A 20,171-nucleotide genomic window follows, 5' to 3' on the forward strand; every position below is an offset into this window, starting at 1 on the left:
AGAATAGCTCAAAGGCCACCACAGATATTTCTGAGTGTAACATAATCGTTCGCATTATGGTAATCAAGGCTGCAGCATTGATCAGATTAGCTGTAGATGAATCAGCTAACTCATAAATCACATTTAAAATGTTGATTCTGAATTGGACTTTAATATTGCCAACTTTGTTCAATCATGTTAGTGGCATAGTTATAAAGCATCCGTGGCAAAACATTGGCGTTAAAGGATCTCTTGACCTTATGGGTTTTCCGTAGAACAAATGACTTATTTGTATTTAATTAAGAAACCTATAATTGAATGGTCTCAAATTATCATGTGGAAAACTAAAGCTGTGGTTGTTTGATTTCCTACCTGACCTTAAAGTTCCCTCTCTTTGCTCCCAGCAATGAAGGTAGAGGACCTGAAGATAAGCACAATCTAAACCTGTGGTAAATTATGACACCAGGCAGTCTGAAAAGCAGATCCTGGCAGCAAAGTGGGACAAATGGCTGTTGAATATTCACAAGGAACAGGAAACCTCAGGGCTGTGCCCACCAAAAATCTGTGGACCTAACAACAGTTGGGAAAATGGGTTGGCTAAGGCACACACAGCCTACACTCCATAGATAGTTCATCCTGGAGTTCATTACTCACTGAATTGGTTATATGCAAGGAAATAAACAAAACAGAGTGCAGTCTGATAGTATGATATGACTTGGGAAGTGCTCTTTCCTTGCAAATACCCACCAAAATAACCTTGTCAATCTCCTTGGCTGGACACCAATGAAACATTCCCGTGGAGTCGTATTTTTTCACATTGCAATCCATGTTGTCAACTTGTTCATTTCCAGGTATTAATAAGGGGTCGTGTCTGAGGAAGAAGAAAAATGTCAAGGTTAATAGCAATGGAAGCCATAACTAGGAGCAGTGCCTATAATATGGTTTGACGCACCTGCTTTTAAGACGATAACAGAAATATGAGGTTATATTTAAATTTGGGGAACTGAGAGGGGAAGAAAGAACCTCACAATAACGTTTTATGAAATACAAGTGAGAGAGAAGTTTGGATTTGATATCCCGCTTTATCACTGTCCTAAGGAGTCTCAAAGCGGCTAACCATCTCTTTTCCCTTCCTCCCCAACAACAAACACTCTGTGAGGTGAGTGAGGCTGAGAGACTTCAGAGGAGTGTCACTAGCCCAAGGTCACCCAGCAGCGGTATGTGGAGGAGCAGGGAATCGAACCCGGTTAACTCTTAACCACTACACCACACTGGCTCTGTCTTTCTCTCACCTTATGGCCCATTAATGTCCCTGCCCCCCCCCAGTCCTCATTCCTTCATCCAAATAAACATCACAAGAGTCTCTATTAGCATCTGCAGTGGAGTAGAAGGGATAGCTACAGAACCCCCATGCTAACTGATTAGCATGAGGATGGGAAGCCAATTGCTTGCTTTTACCGCATACAACTTTTGACGTGACGCTCTTCGAAGTAAAAGCTTAACAGGCTGCACTTTAAATATTTTAGCAATTTGCCCAATCATATTTTGCTTTTCCAAACTGAAGCCCTTTAAAGATTCAGCAGTATGTCATTTTACAGCAAACTGACTAACAAATGCCCACATCTAGAATACATGATTTTAATACTAAACAACAATGCCCATTTTCTATGACAGCTACAGCATTTGTAACAACCTTCAAGGCATTACTTGCACTAAAACAAAACCAAATAATAATAGTAGTAATAATAGTGTGCTTCATCTTTACATATTTAAGAGAGATCAGGAGACAAAAAGCCTGTAAAATCAGGCTACGTCTGCCACAATGTCCACTCCCAACATGCCACACCGATCATGCCCTCTTGAGTCTCCAGCTTTAATGATTAATGCCAGTTTGCAGACTTCTACCACCCTGACAGCCCTCCCCTTCTCCAACCCAGCTCAGACGGAAGATGAGAAAACTGTTGAAGGGTGCATCTTACCCCACAGAGGGCTGTGGCTATGGGGTTGCGGGCTCCAGGGTGAATCACACTGTGCACCCTCCCTACCCCGCCATATGAACCATATTCATATGTGCTAATGAGTTTTCAGTTGTGTTCTGGCACAATGCTGCTCTTCCACCTGCTTCCGTGTCACCTGTTAGGCAAATTCTGAGGTGTCAACTTTACAATGAATGCACATTATGCATCACATAGAGTGATCCCTCACATCTTTAATCCAACTTCTTAGATCCATGAACAAGAGGGGTTAACCAATGCAAGTTTGAGTAAGTTCCACCCATTATTCATAATGTTTCTGTTTTGCAGGATGCATTCTAATTTTGATTTCTGAAGAGCTAATTGGATTTGTAAATTGTATAGCTGGGATGGTGAACCTGCAGCCCTCTTGGTGGCGTTCTCATCACTCATCAGCACTCATCAGCTCCAGCCAGCATGTTCAATGAGGATGGTTGGAGCTGTAGACGACCACAAGTTCTTACACTTTTAGTCCATTCTCTTCCTGCAGTGCTGTGAGTTACCTTTTCAATGCACTCTGTAGAGGATCCCTGCCCCTCCTCCCATGCCTGCTTTTTCAAGAGTTGCAAAAGGACTTCCAGGTGAATGTGTGGGTCCTGCCCAGATGTTGGTTGGGTGTTTGGGATTACCTCCTAGGTAGTAGGGCTGCTATTTGTGGCCACCGGCACCACATTAATACATTCCCCACTTGAAAAATGGGGGGGGGGCTGTGTAAACCAATTTGCCCCACTCCCCCAAGGGATGGCTCTGAGCCCAAGTCACTTAATTCTATATTCACCAGTTCCTTCTGCGGAGTTGAAGGTTATTGGGCTAGCATAATGGTTTTCAAACTGTGTTCTGTAGTCCCAAAGTTCCTTGGAAACATATCAAGGATTTTTCAATGAGAAGAATTGTAACGGTGGAAAAGCTTATTTGGAAGATACATTGTCTGCCATGACGAATTTCCTCCTGCAATGCAGAGTCATGGGGTGAGGGGATTGGGTGGGTGTGCTTAATGATATACTGTACTCCAAGTTCATCTGCAGCAATACAGTACTGTGGTCCCACAGGCTTGGTCAATGGCCCATGTAAATTGAGTGTACACCCTAGAACTTATTACAAAATGCTCTATAACACACACAGGTTCTGTGGCAGATAGTTTTAAGTTTCTTAGTAGACATACTGATGCGCAAAGTGTTTCTGAAGCTGGAAAGTATGAAAGCCACTGGGTTAATGTGTAATCACATAACATTTGGGGAGTTGCTCTTAATTCATCTTTATCTCCCCTCTGCACCCCCTGCATGCGTGCACCGGATTTTGACCAAATAAAATGAATGTGTTCATCCTCAAGCCAAGTGTGCTCATCAATGGATGCAGCTTAGAGTAAAACTTGCATTGCTGCAGAGTTGCAAAGTGGGAGTTTGTGAATATCTTTACTGGTGGTGCGGGAAGGAGACCCCACTTGTAAGTAATTAAGATCATTATTTTAACCCCGATGGCCAGAGGCTGTACGTTTTCAACGCACTGCAACATCCACAATTTCGTGCAAGGAAATAAACAGAAATCAATTGTGCACGCTTCAGAAAAGCTACCAAGCTACTTTTCTCACATCTATATCTCTAGCCACATAAATAGCTTCTCTGTTCTTATGGCAAAAATTATGTGCGCCTGAGTTAAAGCGTAGAGGAAAGTACAATCTTTTCAGGGTTTTGCGGAGCATATAATGCCACTTATCATCAATTAAACTCAAGAGCGACACTAAATGCCATGCTACAGCTGCAAACCCAAAAAGCCTGCCTGGAAGACAACAGCCTAAAGCAAAACCGCAAATCCCTTTTCCAGCAAACCTGCTGTGAGATAGCCAGCATTATATTTTAAAGAGCAGTGCTCCCCTTGCAGCAATTTACAAGTACTCTAAACACATTCAATTGGCGTTTTCAACTCTGGAACTTTTTCTTCTGAACTGACCTGGAAATGGAGGAAAAAAGTCAAAAGAATGAAAAGGATTCACTCCCCCGCTCCCAGTTCAAATTCCATTCCATTCCTTTCACGCTCTCCACAATTCTAGCACTCTGTTATTAGGGTATGTATTTTTTTTGGCGTTTTTATATTGTAAACTGCCCTGTGATCTTCAGGTGAAGGGCTCAATAGAAATGTAATAAATACTAATAATAATTATGGGGGTCCTGTTAGTTTAAGATGAGAATTGCCAAATGGCCCTACAACCAGTGCTTTTTTTCTAGGGGAACGCAGGGGTACACATACCCCTAAACATGTTGTGAATCTAAGTTTGGCTTCATTGAGGGGCAGTATTTCAATATGAACAGAAAAATGAGCGTACCCCTAAACATTAAAAAGACTGCCTAAAACATTTTAATCACGGTTTTACTTTGGGTTGGGGGGGGGGCTGTATGCCTGAATTCCCTCTAATTCCTGGATCCAGCAAGGATATAATTGCTGGAATAGCAAAGGCAGCTTTTTGGTGGGGTAATGGCTTAAATATGAGTCGTTAAGGTAACATAGGAAGTGGCTCTGTGCCAGAGGTCAAATGGGTGGGACTCCTTTCCTCAACTGGTTGTTGTTTAAAAGGACAAAGGCCAGAGTTGGGTGTGAGAGCTAGAAGCAGGCGGCAGGCAGGTTTCTGCTTGAACCCAAGGTTGTGGCTATGGGAGAAGCAAGAACTCATTGGAGTGTTAATGCTATTAGCCCCTCCATCATAGGCTCAGGTTGTATTTAAATGTAAATAAACCACATATCCTAAAGACACCACCGTCTCAGCTGTCCCTCATTCCGAGGAAACTGAACGCAGGGTAAGCATCTGCTTGGAGATTGGTGTGGCGTGCAGCAGTTTGATTGCATAAAAACAGTGAATGAAATTACTATGCAAAACGATAAGGAATCAACAGTGTGCTTTTGTAATTCTGCTGACAATCAGCTATTAAGAGTTGTGGTCCCAACTCAGCAAGACTTGTTGCTGAATAAACAGCAGGCATAAATCAAAGGATGGCCCAATGATCTTATGCCACTGAAATTTGGGGTGACAGTTCACACTCTATGAGTAAAAGGTCTAGTTTTGCTCATGGAATCAGAGTTGGAGAGGTGATGGTCAATCATCTAGTCCAACTCCCCTGCTCTATGCAGGAAATCAAGACCTAGAACATCCTCAACCGATCGACAGAACACTCTCTGCTTGAAGATCTGCTGAGGATTTCTTGCATTAAAGCCTCTGCTGGGACAGTATATTTAAGGAAAGTTATATGTCACTTGACTGTTGTAAAACCTCTAAGGCAGGTTACAAAAGATATTAAGGTTCTCATTTCTAAACCCAGTTAAAAAACACATCAACAATTACCAATAAAAGAACTTAAAACACATCAAGATCTATGTAGGCTTGCCTAAATAAAAATATTTTAAGTTGCTACATAGCTAGCAAATGCCTATTATCAAAACAAAACAAAACAAAAATTCCTTCCAGTACCACCTTAGAGACCAACTAAGTTTGTTCTTGGTATGCATGCACACTTCTTCAGATACCATGCACACGAAAGCTCATACCAAGAACAAACTTAGTTGGTCTCTAAGGTGCTACTGGAAGGAATTTTTTTATTTTTTTATTTTGTTTTGACTATGGCAGACCAACACGACTACCTACCTGTAAATGCTTATTATGTTATCTGATCCTGCACAAGCTTCACCCATGGTTACCCTAGGCTCTCCCATCCAGTCTTAAGCCACTATATACATATTATGTTTGTCTTACAAACATTATTCTACAGCTGCTTTATTGTGCATCAACCACCCACCTGCTTCTTCTTTTTAAAAATATTTTTTATTCATTTTATGAGAAACAAGTAAAACAATACCATTACAACACTGCAAACAAACCAACAATACAACTACACAACAAAAACAAACACAACATACATTTTTCTTAATTTCATCTAGCGTCTTAAGGGGATCTTTCACTCTGCAGCCCCCCTCTCAGTAAGTTCATACCAAATGCGCAACTTGCAAAATGACAGTATTAATAGAGCCTGACAACACATGAATGAGTTTGGGTTGTTCCAGCCTTTTGTTGTTATCCTCCACCTAGAGATTCTCACAATTAGTGAACAGGGAACAATGGAGTAAAAAGCCAAAAAAGTTACCCATTCCCAACATGATGCTATGTTGAGTGTTTTGTCAACAAAAGCTTTTCAGGTTGCCAGACAAAATGATTTCCCCCACACTTCCCCCTGTGTATCTGTTCTGAGGGTTGTCCTGGCCCACCGGGCCAATTTTGTGGGAACAGGAGCTGCACTGAAGGAGGGGGGGAGGACAAGGGGGAAACCACATAGCACGGGCAACAGCCCTTGTACAGACTTCCTCTTGGTGGGACTCATTAAGGGAATCCCACCCTATATGCTGATGCCTTTCTTGTGTCCTCAAGTGCCAGTATTTATTTATTCATGAGCTTTTTTTTTTTACTTATTTATTGTATCTGCCCTTTACCACAAGGTCCCAGGGTGGGTTATAATCATTTAACCATACAATATTATAACCCAGTAACACAGCTTCAAACAAACCAAAGAATGTACATCAGGCAATATATCCCACATAAATGACACAAATATTAACTGTCAAAGACCAGGTAAAAAAAAATATATATCTAATGAAGACTATATAATGAGGATGATTGATGCACCTCTACAGGGAGGGAGTTCCACATTTTGGGAGTTGCTAAAGAGAATAACCTCACCTCGGAAACCATCTCCTATATTTCCAAATGAGCCTATAGTTCTGTAAGTATATATTAATCTTTCTGAAGCTAAGCAGGGGTGGGATTTGACTAGTATCTGGATGAGAGCTATCTAGGAATCCTATGCATCCTACTCTCATGGGGGAAAGATGGGAGAAAAATAAACACATCTGTAGCCATTCAAGTTAGCAAGTAAAACGTTGTGGTTTCTTTTGGCTATCACCTAAAAAATGCCCTCCTACCCAATAATCCTAGTTATTGAGAATCATAATCACCATACTGAAAGCACTATTGGAATGCAAATCCTCATTCACTCCAGGCTCCCATTTCACATATGGATAACTGAGACCAAGAGAGATTCGCTAAAGATCATACTCAATATACCCGTTAGGCAATATTCGTTTTGCTTATGGGGGGGGGAACTCTTAATATGACAAGCAGATTAAAAGCTTTCCATGACTTGATGCTTTGGTTACCTCCAAACAAGACTGCTGCAACATGCTTACATGGAGCTATCTCTGAAGACGGTCTTCAAGCTACACTCTGGGCAAAATGCAGCTGCATGAATACTGCTGGGAGCCAGAAAACCTGGATACACAACATCAATTTTGCACAAGTCGCACTGGCTGCCAGTAGATTTCCAGGCTCAATTCAAAGAGCTGGTCTTAATCTTAAGAAGCCCTAAATGGCTTGGGGTGAGGTTACCCAAAGGGCTGCCATCACCCATATACTCCTGCATGTAAACTAAGTTCCACCTCAGGGGGTCCTTCCGGAGTGCCTGCTGTTAAGATCTGTTGGGCTGGCAGACTTTTAGTGGTGGCCTCAAAACTATGGAGCTCCCTTCCAATGGCCTTATGCCATGACCCTTGAACTCTAGCATTTAGGCAGGCCTTGAAAGCCTTCCTCTCCACAACGGCTTCGTCTCTCTATAAAAATTCGCCATCTTAATCTGCACGTCATGCTATGCCCATTTTTCTATTGCAACTTGTCTCTCGCTCCTCTGTACTTTGCTTTGTGAGGGTGTAGTTCTAGCAAGTGGCTTATTTATTTATTTTGTAATAATTTGTTTTGTGAAACAGCCAGGGATTCTTCTTTATTTGCTGTGAGAAATAAGGAGGCAGCATTTTATATGGTATGAATGTGCAACCAATTCACAGGGTTACCTTCCCCAGTTTTGGAGGGGCAAGTACTGAATAAATTGGATGACTGCATACTGTTCCTCCTCATATTCCACAGGGATAATCTGGAGAGGAGAAAGAGCAGGCAGAAAAGGGATAAAATTCATCTCAAGCCCACTGCTTCTCTGCTCAAAACCCACTTCCAAAGCTGCTTTGGGTTTTTGTTACACTCCCTCCTTTGTAACCCTCCTTCATACAACACAGAAAGGAAATTACATGATGTGAGGGGTCCATGGAAGGTATTTGGATGGACCTGCTTAGCATGATTCTTCCTCAAAGGGAAATAATAGTCACAGGGCTATGCATGCATAGCTATTGTCTGATGTAACCAGGTTTATACAGGGGAGGTAGTACATCATTCTCTGCCACACAAAAAGATGGCACAGGCCCATATATCATTAGCATGGGAAATACTTAGTGGCAGTTGCTCTCCCAGAGAGTAATTTACTGTGTCTTGTGGGAACAGGTGGACACACATTGACTCTACAAATGTGCAGCTTTCTGTTTGCATGCAGCAATGTAGTGATTTGGTTGGCTTGGGATATTTTGGAAAAGTGTAAATGGGAACAGGCACCTTGCAAATGTACCATGTTTAAATGCAGCGGGTAACATCTCCTGCCTTTCACGGTTCCCCTTACAGCCACCCTAACAAATTGTGGCAATTAGCATGCTGTTAGTGTTAGATGTAGGCAGAGAATGCAGGTGCTAATAATTGAAAAAGCGTTTAGAGGTTTTACACCCCAGCTGAATATTTCATAATGTGCTGCATGTTTCGCTATTTGCTCAGTGGGTCTCTGTCACTTCAATCTTCCCTGACTGCTTTGACTGGCGCTCCAAAGCTCCACCAAGCCAAGACTGACGGCTTGTCACAGGCAAACTCCACCGACTACTGCGGCAGCTCGCTGGGACTGGCTGCAGAGGTTGTCACGCCGCTCTGATGGAACTTGGCAAATGTTTTGTGACTAATACACCCAACATTTGTCAGCTAGCATTAGCCAGTGCTCGTGACCCTCTCCAGTCTGCACCAATGGCATTAAGTTGTAATGAGAATTTGTAGCCCCTGTGTGTGAGTGTGTGTGTTGCACTAATGACACTTTCTGGCTGACCTTTACTTTCACAAGCTTAATCAGCAATGAAATTTCCAAGGATTCAGAGCACATGTGAAAGCAGCTTTGTCAGGCGAAAAAAGGGGCACAGTGATGAGTAAAGAAATGCACCTTTCTCCTCCAGCTCTTACGTTCAGAGTTTAGCCCCAGACAACTGCCATGAGTGGATCACCAAATGAGAGGCTTTTCATTCAAGTCCTAAAATGGTTTAATGTGCCGTGGACTATTCACCCAGATTTCCGCTCAACACTTTATCTGCTGCTCCTAACAAGCCTTTGATTGGGTTTTATATTTGTGTTTCAAACCTGCAATACACTGAGTACATTGTATCTGAAACATTATGGTATCTTAAGTGCAGCCTGAATTTGGTTAGCAAGGTTTCCGACATAAATAAGATTTGTTCTCATAGCTCCCACTTGAAACATTTTATATGAGGATTCTAAGAGGGTGTCATGACTCAACCTTTAGCCCCTCTCCATTTTCTTCTATCAGCTGCTGTTTTCAGGATTTAGGTAATTTGGCACAGGGTACCAACACTGGTGGCACTGTGGGTTAAACCACAGAGCCTAGGGCCTGCTGTTCAGAAGGTTGGCAGTTCGATTCCCTGTGACGGGGTGAGCTCCCGTTGCTCGGTCCCAGCTCCTGCCCACCTAGCAGTTCAAAAGCACGTCAAAGTGCAAGTAGATACATAGGTACCACTCTGGCGGGAAGGTAAACGGCGTTTCTGTGCGCTGCTCTGGTTCACCAGAAGCGGCTTAGTCATGCTTGCCACATGACCCGGAAGCTGTACGCCGGCTCCCTCGGCCAGTAATGTGAAATGAGCACCGCAACCCTAGAGTTAGAGTCGGACATGACTGGACCTAATGGTCAGGGGTCTCTTTACCTTTTTACGAACACCCAGCAAGAACAATTTGTACAACGGAGTGCCTAAGAATCATTATTCAATGAAAGGGTCTTCCTAGTTGCTCGACTATTAGATGTTCTATCTTAAAAAAATTAAAATTCGTATTTTTCTCTAAATGGAATCCCAATTTGCATAATCCAGCCTTTGTTAACCTTGGAGAAAAGCCAGCCAGCATTACATCCAAACAGACAAGCCATGGTTTGGGATGTTGCTCCTCCCTTGGAAGCCACAATTTGGGAAAGCATCTGGGGATTTTCAAGGAACAGGAGAAAAGACAGAAACCACACAAACCATGGTTTGCCTGTATGCCTGGAACACAAATTGCAGCTTAGAGTCTGAACTACAATTGTTTCATGTTATCTCTTAACCAAACCACTATCTCCATTGATCTCCACTCTTTAAAACATTCCTGTTTGACAGTAAATACCATCAAGTAATTTGCATGTTAAAAGTACTAAGTAAAAGATAACAATTGTAACGGCAGTTATCTGCAAATGTAGTTGGCAACTGGCTATTAAGAGTCTTAACCTAATCCCTATAAGGCTGCAATCTATGCTTGCCTGGATTTAAATCCCATATATGACAATGAGAACTGAAAAGCGTACAGCTGCTCATATTGGCCTGGATCAGACATAATGTTAGAAGTATAGCTTAGTGATATGTGAATGAGCCTTAGGGTTGTATACTTCCCACTCCCCTCTCCTCCTGTGGCGTGGCGTGGCCTTGAGGAGATTGGAAGCTGACAGTTCCACTATCAACCAGAGCTTATAGTTATGGCCAAACCCTAAACTGTGGTTTATTGAAAATAAGCCTGCTTCAGAAACCATGGTTTGAAGTGGGCTTGTTTCAACATACTGTGGTTAAAACTAAGCACAGTTTGGGGATGACATAACATTAAGATATAGTTAATTAATGGAAGTCAAAGTTTTCTGTCTTCTTCTCATCGTCATGCCAGAGAGGAGGGAAGTGCATGACTGCAAAGCTCAGTCAGGTAATATTAAACCATAATAACTATCATGTCCAAATTAGGTCAGTATGTTAGCAATATCCAGCCTAGAACCAAAGGACAATCCTATGGTATTATGACTTTGACTTATCCTATGGAAATTTGCATCTAAACTTTGGGATGATGTATCGTTCCATGGAGGATGGGGCTTGATTTGTAGTGGCACCTGCCCTGTGGAACACCCTCCCACCAGATGTCAAAGAGAAATCCAACTACCAGACTTTTAGGAGACATCTGAAAGCAGCCCTGTTTAGGGAAGCTTCTAATGTTTAATAGATTGTTGTATTTTAACATTCTGTTGGAAGCCGCCCAGAGTGGCTGGGGAAACTCAGCCAGATGGGCGGGGTATAAATAATATATTATTATTATTATTATTATTATTATTATTATTATTATTATTATTATTATTATTATTATTTACATCCCACACTGTAACCACTCTTGCCTCCAGTAATCATAGTTTCTGGGTAGCTAGCAGAGGCTTAATAGGGCACACTGGTTCTCCACAGCCTTCATCCTCTACTGCTAAGTACTCTCATATTGCATTAAATGACCAAAACCATCGTCAACAGGCAGGGAAGAATAAAAAAATTATGAGAGCCTCTTGTCTGGGTGATCAGTGTTTGAAGAGTTTAGTTTGTCTATCAATGTTTGCTTTGCATGGAAAGGAAGTATTAGCTCAGATACTTATTTCATGAAACTGCTGAATGTATTTTTTTATTGGGATATTCTAAAATCAAATATCGTGGTGGTGCTGGAAGTTTAAAAACTGGATGAATATGGGAGCACCCAGATTTACTCTGCATACATGGCAGACCTTGTGCTTGATTGTAAGACCTGCGGATGTAGGGTTATAATAGTGCAAGTAAGAGATCTATGGGAGTTTCTCTTTATTTTTTACATGGTTGTAAAATTTAATTTTTGATAAATAATGATAATAATAATAATAATAATAATAATAATAATAATAATAATAATAATAAACAAGTGTAACAATAATTATTATAGCAGTGAAGTGTATACGAATGAGGTAGCTGGGAATTTTATGTGATCAGAGCATTATCAACATGTGGAAATTGTTATTTTTCTCATCACATTGGATTCTTGATGGCTGCCCCTCTCCTTTGTATTTCTGTTTCCCTGGAGACAAGCTGTGTATATCCCAGAAGTGGTGGCATAAGTTTTTATTCAAACCATCTGTGCCCAGATACAAGGAGGGATATGGAATAGTTTATTATTTTGTTTATTACTTTTATATCCCAGCTTTTCTCCAAGAAGCTTATGGTTGTGTACATTTTTTACCCTCTCCCCATTTCATCATCACAGCAATCCTGTGAGATAGGTTAAACTGGAAGATAGCGGCTGGCCTAAAGTCACCCAGTGTGCTTCATGGCTGAGTGAGGATTTGAACCCTGGTCTCCCAAGTCCTAGCCCGACACTTTAACCACTGCACCATACTCACCATACCATCTCTCGTAACAATACAGTTAGCAGCCCCAAGCCCCTGGGATGGTGTCCATTTAAACTAGAGCTTTCCAAACTGTGCGCCACGACACGTTGGTGTGTTGGCTGCAGTGTGTTAGGTGTGTTGCATGAACGCTCCCCGCGCTCCTCCTGGGGCTGGAAAAGGGTTTGTTTAACCTCTGGTTTGCTAGTGAAACTGAATTACTGTGTTCCGAAATGATGCAAAACTGAATTACTGTGTCGTGAAATGATGCATGTCCAAAAAGTGTTTCACCAACTTGAAGGGAAGCTTTGGTTTAAATAAGCAATAAATCCCACTCACTAATGTGCCTAATCCTTCCCAATCCCATAGGTTAATAACATCTTAGAGTATGGTTTCCAAAACTTGGGTCTCCAGATGTTTATGGACTACAGTTCCCATTATGCCTGAGCACTGGTCCTGCTAGCTAGGGCTGATGGGAGCTGTAGTCCAAAAACAGCTGGAGACCCAAGTTTGGGAAACTGGCTTAGAGCATTATGTGTAATAAAGAGAGAGAGAGAAAGATGCAATTCAGCACTATTGACTGAACAGAATACAGCATGCGTCCATGAAAAGGAAGGAAAGTCTAGTAGTCCTCATCCAACAAACTACAACTAGTAGCATCATTTAAATATACAGTTTGTGGCTGTGTTTTATATTTATTCATAAGCCTGTCTCATTATATTTTCACAAACAATGCAGAAGCGCTGTCCTTTTCGCAGTCACTTTGCTGGACCTTGGCAATCTCTGAGCAAGTTTAGTATGTCCTGGTTCGGTTGGCCGGGAGTGAAGGCAGTGGTGGGGTGAGGGGTGGGGGTTAGAAAAATCAAGGAAAATCCTCAGGGTTATGAAATTCTCCTTGGCAACAAACTGGAAACCCAGCAGACCCAGAGCCTCTGTGATTCTGGTGTGTGATCAGGGACACTAATGAGAATGACCCTTTGCTGAAAATACTGCTTGTCTAGAGGCCAATGTCAAGTATACCATTCAGTTTGGAGTGGACAGGGACAAACTATTTGTTTTCTCTTCAGGCCCTTGGGCCCTGTCACATGCTATTTGCTTCTGCATTAAGAGGCACTGTCTCAGCAGGTCTGACATTTCCTGTGTACACTGGACTCATGAAACTGCAACAACTGAAGCACTGAGGACTAGAGGCGCAGTCCACCAGGAATTTTCCCCAGTGCAAGCCCCATTGCAACGAATAGGATATAACACAAGAACAAAACATGCTCAAATAAAAACCCCATTCAATTAAATGGGCTTTATGCATGAGAAGTTGGATTATACTCTTCAGTGTTGCCAGCAACTGTTTACACACCTTGTCTGGGTCTGGTAGTTTCTACAGTTTTGTTTAAATTGCGCCCAGTTTCTTTTCAGTCACATACAATAGGGGTCACATTAAATACAACCATACAGTTGCTACAAAGATTACCCCATTAATCAATGCATTTCTTTCATCTACTACACAAATTGATTTGGCAGGATATTACTGTCAGTAATGGCATGTGACATTTATTTTCAACCCTCCACTGGGATCCAAGGAAATATTAATATCCTCTCTGTACAAACTCTACATTATTTCAAGATTTCTAACACAGGTTTAGACTTCAGGCTACCTGAATGAGATATAAACCTCTTCTGATGGTGATGCTAACTACAGATCAACACCACAGATCTGTTGCAATTTATGTTCTACCACTGCTTTGTGCTCAATAATAATAATAATAATAATAAAATTAACGCTTTGCATGTCAACTGTGTTATATGTCTGTAACTGTTTACTTGTTGTCTAAAGTTGGAACTAGATGTCTTTGACAACATCTCTTTCCTCTTTCATTATGGATAGCTCAGTTGGTTAGAGCATGGTGCTGATAATGCCAAGGTTGCAGGTTCAGTTCCCGTAAGGGACAGCTGCATATTCCTGCAGTGCAGGGGGTTGGACTTGATGATCCTCAGGGTCCCTTCCAACTCTATGATTCTTCCATGTTGTGTGGAAGAACTGAGTGCCATGGTGGACTTCTCCCCTACTGCTTTAAGCATTATTTTCCCCTACTTTTTATCAACAGCCACCAGCTGGCAGGTCCCTTGCCCCACCCATCCACCCACCAGAATGCCCCAACTTATTTTAGGAAATTCAGTTTTGGGGTCCCAGGATCTTGTGCCCTGATGTATTGCCACAGAAGCATGGCAGCTTCTGGAGAAGGAAGGGAGTGCCCCACAGTGCTGTCCCCATACACTGCATTTAAAGGGGAAAGGAGGGAGTTGGAGAGAGAGATAATGGGTGAGAAGGAGCTTAGATTTTACTCAGATCTGGTGAAGAATTTCATTCATTTCCCCTCATACCCAGTCGGATGACAAAACACCTCCAGCCAACCCACATATATGAGACTGCTGCTCCGTGGCAGCAGCATGCAACAGAGTGGAAATAAAGGAAAGGGAATGCAAAGGAGATTTCTCTCTTCCTTCCAGTGCCTGGCATGTTACTAGGCAATGCATCGATCGAGCACAAGTAGACCAGGGAAATGTAATTTCCCCAAGAAATGGTGACCAAAAAACAACAACAACGAAGTTAAAACTCCAGGGGCCCTGGAGGTAATTCAATCTGACCCTCTTATATTTCCTGGAATTTTAAAATAAAGAAATATAATAGGTAAACTGCTCTGAGTAAGAGTTAGAGTGGCAGCAACAGCCGGGTAAATGCATGAGAAGGGAAGGCATTTGGGGTTTCTAAGGACTATCAATCCTAATGTTAATCCCAAAGTCGTACTCAAAATAAACATTGCATGCCATTAGTGATAATAAGCACCAAAACAAACTCATAGAATAAGCAGTAGTTAAACTACAATTTCTCGGCTCAAATGTGACAGGAAACAGTTTTTTTTTTTTTTTTAACCAGCCACATCATCTTCCTTGAAGCTGGGTGCATGTGAGGGAAGGAGAGAAGTGGGAGCACATGGAAACAAGGCTGATTCCTGATCTGCTTATTTGTTCCATTGTTATCCCACTCTTCTTTTAAAGAGCTCAGGATAGCTTCCACCCTTTTTATCTGCACAAAACAACAACCACCCTATGACATAGGTAGGGTTGAGAGATCATGACTAGCTGAATGGGGATTCGAACCTAAGTCTCCACCATCTGAGTGAGCCCAATGCTTTTAACCATGACACTACACTGGCTCCACAGTTTATTGGATAACTGTGTTTGAATGGGGCCCCTATCCTACGAATGCCATGAATTAAGACAGGGGAAGGGGATTCCATTCAATTTTGTTATTCAAGAGCAGAGTCTCCCTAATACTAACAGCCAGTTTAAGACCCCCCCCCCCAATAAGAAAACACACTATGCACCAAGGCATGTTTACTGATGAATCTTATCAATGTTATCAGTTTTAAATGAATTAGAGGGGGAGTGCTCCAAGTATACAGTTGCTTATGGGTGTAAAGATATCAGTAACCTGTCAAGGGGTTGTTGAGATCCTCATTAACTGGAAATAATAGAAACTTTCCTAACAAACAAATAAATAAACAAATAAATAAATAATCATAAGTTGTTCCATTTTTATGGTAGCCAAATTGTTCCATATATAAATCTCCAGTCAGGATCCCAAGTACTATTTTAGGTGTGCCCAAGGCTGTGTGAATGGCCAGGGGGATTCTCAACATTTTCTTCTTCTTTTATTGGCAGACTTCCATGCCGTATCACAAACAACTTTTGAAGTCCTGTCAGTTTCTAAAGCAGTTTGACATGAGGCATTTCAGGGTGGGGCTACTGTTTCAGAAACACCCACCCTCCACTGAAGTGCATGGATTGTAGAGGTTTCCTGAAGCCAAAAAGGGTCACATATTAGACTAGAAACATTTCCCAATGTGGCTTTTAGTCATTCCTGAAAGTTACCAACCTAAAATGAAATTCTAACTAAATTTGGAAGCTCCCATTCACAATACAATATTTCAATAGGGATTAGAAAAAGTTTCGATAAGACTAGTCAAATTTCTCATGGGGCTTTTGCATATAAACTCAATGGACTAGGCAGAATCAGCTGGGGTTTCTAATAATTTATCTGCAGATGTTTAAGATAAATAGTATTATTTCATACAAATTTGCAACGTGGCCTTTTTCAATATTCTGATTTCTCATCTTTGGGGCTTCATAAACACGGAACCCCCAAATGATGCTTCTCTTGGTGAAGGGCACAAGATGCAGGGTGTAGGGACAGTGTCAGGGGTCAGCCACTAAGGACAGGTGACTAGAGTCCAGCAGTGAAGACCGAGGAGGAAGCAAAAACAAGTTCAGTTTTGGCAATCTCCCCACTCATTGCCTGACCTATGTTTAGCAATTCTGATGTGTTACTGAGCAGACAGCTCAAGCTTGGGATGAGTAATCTCCCTTAGTCCCTCTTCAGCAGGCAATGAAAGCAAGTTCCACTTTGAAAATTCTTCCCCCATCATGCAAGCTGACACAGGCATGCTTTTCAAAAACCCACAGCCAATCTGTTGATCATTACTTATTTACAAAGGCCTTCGGGCAGAAAGTCCTGTAAAAACCATACTTGATATGGTATACACTAGCTTTTTCGGCTTGTAGAAGGGGAGGGGGGGAAAGTCCCCCTAAGGCTACCTCAAACCATCACTTTCTATTGCACATAAAATGTACCGTGTAACACTAAAGTATTTAATATATATGGTATAATATATCTACAGGAAAGGCATTTGTGTAGAAGTGTGTTAGCCTGTATTTGGTAATTTGATGTTTTGCTGAAGGCTATGACTTGAAAAAGCCTGCACCTAGTGCCGAGGACCTGTCATCTCAGTACCCAAGAGCCGGTAGAATAAAGAAGTACCCTAAAGCAGCAAAACTTTGACACAGCTTTGAAGCATATGAAAACAGTATAACTCCCTAGAATTATTATGACTCAAGATCAAAGAAATGAGGCATACTTTACATAGCAAACAGGGACAGTGCACTTCACTCCAAATGTTGCTCTGCCCCTTTCTCTCTCTCCCTCTCCTTTTATTTCACATTGATGCCCCTACATTTGTTAGATGATAGAAGGAATGGGAGGTGGGGCGCTCTCCCCCCCCACTCCTTAAAATTTCAAGTGGATAAAATTAATGAAGATGAGATGACTTAGAGATAAGTGGATTGGAAATGATGGAATGACAACATGTACTATACAAGTGAGAAAGTTCTCCCCCACCTCCCATAAACATGCATTCAAACCAGTATTGCACAGGCAATTAGTTTACGTACGCTTAGTTAACAGAAACTCAGGGAGCATTTAGAACAGCGATTAAACAGTGATACGTGGCCTGTAGTGGGCAAAAAGGACAGAACTAGGTGCATTTTCCCTCTTAAGAATCAACCCAGGTCCTGCAATCCTAAATTATTCCAATGGAAACAACTTGGAAATACGATGGTGGTCTCAGAGGTGACTTACTGCAGGAGCAAACGAATGCATATTTCTCTAAGCTGCACTTAGTGATAGAAAGTGTGGGGAGGACAAGTAAGATATGGATTTGTTGCCATCAGAGAAACATTGACTGCTGCCAGGTAGAGATGCTTATAGGAATTCAACCTTTGTGAGTTCCAATACAATCTGATCTGACTTGCACCTCTCAAGCTAATGTGAGGATCAAAACATAGTTATCCTGATGTTGGATTCTGCAAATGTGGTTCTCATGGGTTTTTAAAAAATATTATTTGGGAAAAAAATATTTTTAAAATTGTGTATTCTGTGAAAAAAATATATTGAAAATATGTATTTAAATGTGGATTTTCAAAAATTGTACATTTTTACCAAAACAGGCAGAGCAGAGCTATGAACACATGCAAATGGGTCACAGACCAGAAACAGGCTGATCTGTCCATCCATATTGCCAATGAAATAGGATAGCAGTTAAGCTGAAATATCAAATAATTGCAAATATTTGTATATTTGCAAATATTTGTGTATTTGTCAGAGGAGGCATGCCTTTGAATACCAGTTGCTGGGAATCAAAAGCAGGGAGAGTGATGTTGCACTCACGTCCTGCTTCTGGTTCTCCCATAAGCATCTGGTTGGCCATTGGGAGAAGTGGGTTCTGGACTAAACGGGTGCCTGGCATGATCTGGCAAGGCTCTTCTACTGTTCTTCTTTAATCAAATACATCCACTTGCCTTTCTGCTGATTTAGGTACGATAATTTGGATCTACCGTATATACGTGAGTATAAGCCGACTTTTTCAGCCCATTTTTTGGGCTGAAAAAGCCGCCCTCGGCTTATACACAGGTGAAGCGGGCGGCTGCAAAGGGACAAGCGGCAAGAAAGGGATCCTTTCTTGCTGCTTGTCTCCCCTGCCCTGCCGATCCCCCATCTGTGCCTGCTCTCTGATCCCTCGTCCTGTGCCTGCTCTGTGCGAGGATCGCCTCCTCCTCCTCCTCCCGTCCCTTCTCCCCGAAGGGGAACAGAGGTAGCGACGGGGGCAGCGGGAGCAGGACAAGTATCGAGCAGGCGTGCGGCTCAGCCCCAGAGAGCCTGTTGCTTTTGCCCCCATCCCATCCCAGCTCAGTCCGCCATAGAAACTGCCCACCCTGAAACTACCCACCCCTGAAACCTTCCCAGAATCTGCTCCCTTAATTCCTCCCTGAATATGCCCCCTCCCCCTGAGCCCTCCCTGTAAAGAGACCCTTTCTTTCCAAGCCTTCCCTCTTAACCCCTGCCCATCCCAGCTCTGCCCACTGTAGAAACTGCGCTGAGACTCTATGATCCTGTGCCTGCTCAACCCCTGCCCATCCCAGCTCTGCCCACTGTAGAAACTGCGCTGAGACTCTATGATCCTGTGCCTGCTCAACCCCTGCCCATCCCAGCTCTGCCCACTGTAGAAACTGCGCTGAGACTCTATGATCCTGTGCCTGCTCTACCCCTGCCCATCCCAGCTCTGCCCACTGTAGAAACTGCGCTGAGACTCTATGATCCTGTGCCTGCTCAACCCCTGCCCATCCCAGCTCTGCCCACTGTAGAAACTGCGCTGAGACTCTATGATCCTGTGCCTGCTCTACCCCTGCCCATCCCAGCTCTGCCCACTGTAGAAACTGCGCTGAGACTCTATGATCCTGTGCCTGCTCTACCCCTGCCCATCCCAGCTCTGCCCACTGTAGAAAATGCGCTGAGACTCTATGATCCTGTGCCTGCTCTACCCCTGCCCATCCCAGCTCTGCCCACTGTAGAAACTGCGCTGAGACTCTATGATCCTGTGCCTGCTCTGCGCAAGGCATCGGGGAGGGAAAAGTGGGGAGAAAGTGCTCCTCGATGCTTTTCCTCTCCTATGCCTTGCACAGAGCAGTCGCTGCTCTGTGCGAGGATCGCCTCCTCCTCCTCCTCCCGTCCCTTCTCCCCGAAGGGGAACAGAGGTAGCGACGGGGCAGCGGGAGCAGGAGGAGGACAAGTATCGAGCAGGCGCGCGAGCCGGCTCAGCCCCAGAGAGCCTGTTGCTTTTGCCCCCATCCCATCCCAGCTCAGTCCGCCATAGAAACTGCCCACCCTGAAACTATCAACCCCTGAAACCTTCCCAGAATCTGCTCCCTTAATTCCTCCCTGAATATGCCCCCTCCCCCTGAGCCCTCCCTGTAAAGAGACCCTTTCTTTCCAAGCCTTCCCTCTTAACCCCTTCCCCCATCCCAGCTCTGCCCACCCTAGAAACTACCCACCCTGAAACTTTCCCAGAATATGCCCCCTTGCCCTTGATGCCCTCCCTAAATATGCCCCAACCACCCCTGAAACCTTCCCAGAATCAACCCCCTTCCCCCT

At 42.9% G+C, this 20,171-nt stretch overlaps 1 protein-coding gene across 14 annotated transcripts in view; it reads right to left on the reverse strand.

Moving 5' to 3' along the window:
• The window catches only part of LOC117046593 (calcium-activated potassium channel subunit alpha-1), a 588,284-nt gene that overhangs the window by 105,780 nt on the left and 462,333 nt on the right, over positions 1–20,171 (reverse strand). For all 14 annotated transcript variants that reach the window (XM_033148697.1, XM_033148690.1, XM_033148689.1 and 11 more), the window contains one exon: positions 727–850. In XM_033148697.1, the coding sequence (XP_033004588.1) occupies positions 727–850 (124 nt within the window). The remainder of the gene's footprint in view (positions 1–726; positions 851–20,171) is intronic.

The sequence above is a fragment of the Lacerta agilis genome, chromosome 5 (assembly GCF_009819535.1).
Source record: "Lacerta agilis isolate rLacAgi1 chromosome 5, rLacAgi1.pri, whole genome shotgun sequence".
Lineage (NCBI taxonomy): Eukaryota > Metazoa > Chordata > Lepidosauria > Squamata > Lacertidae > Lacerta > Lacerta agilis.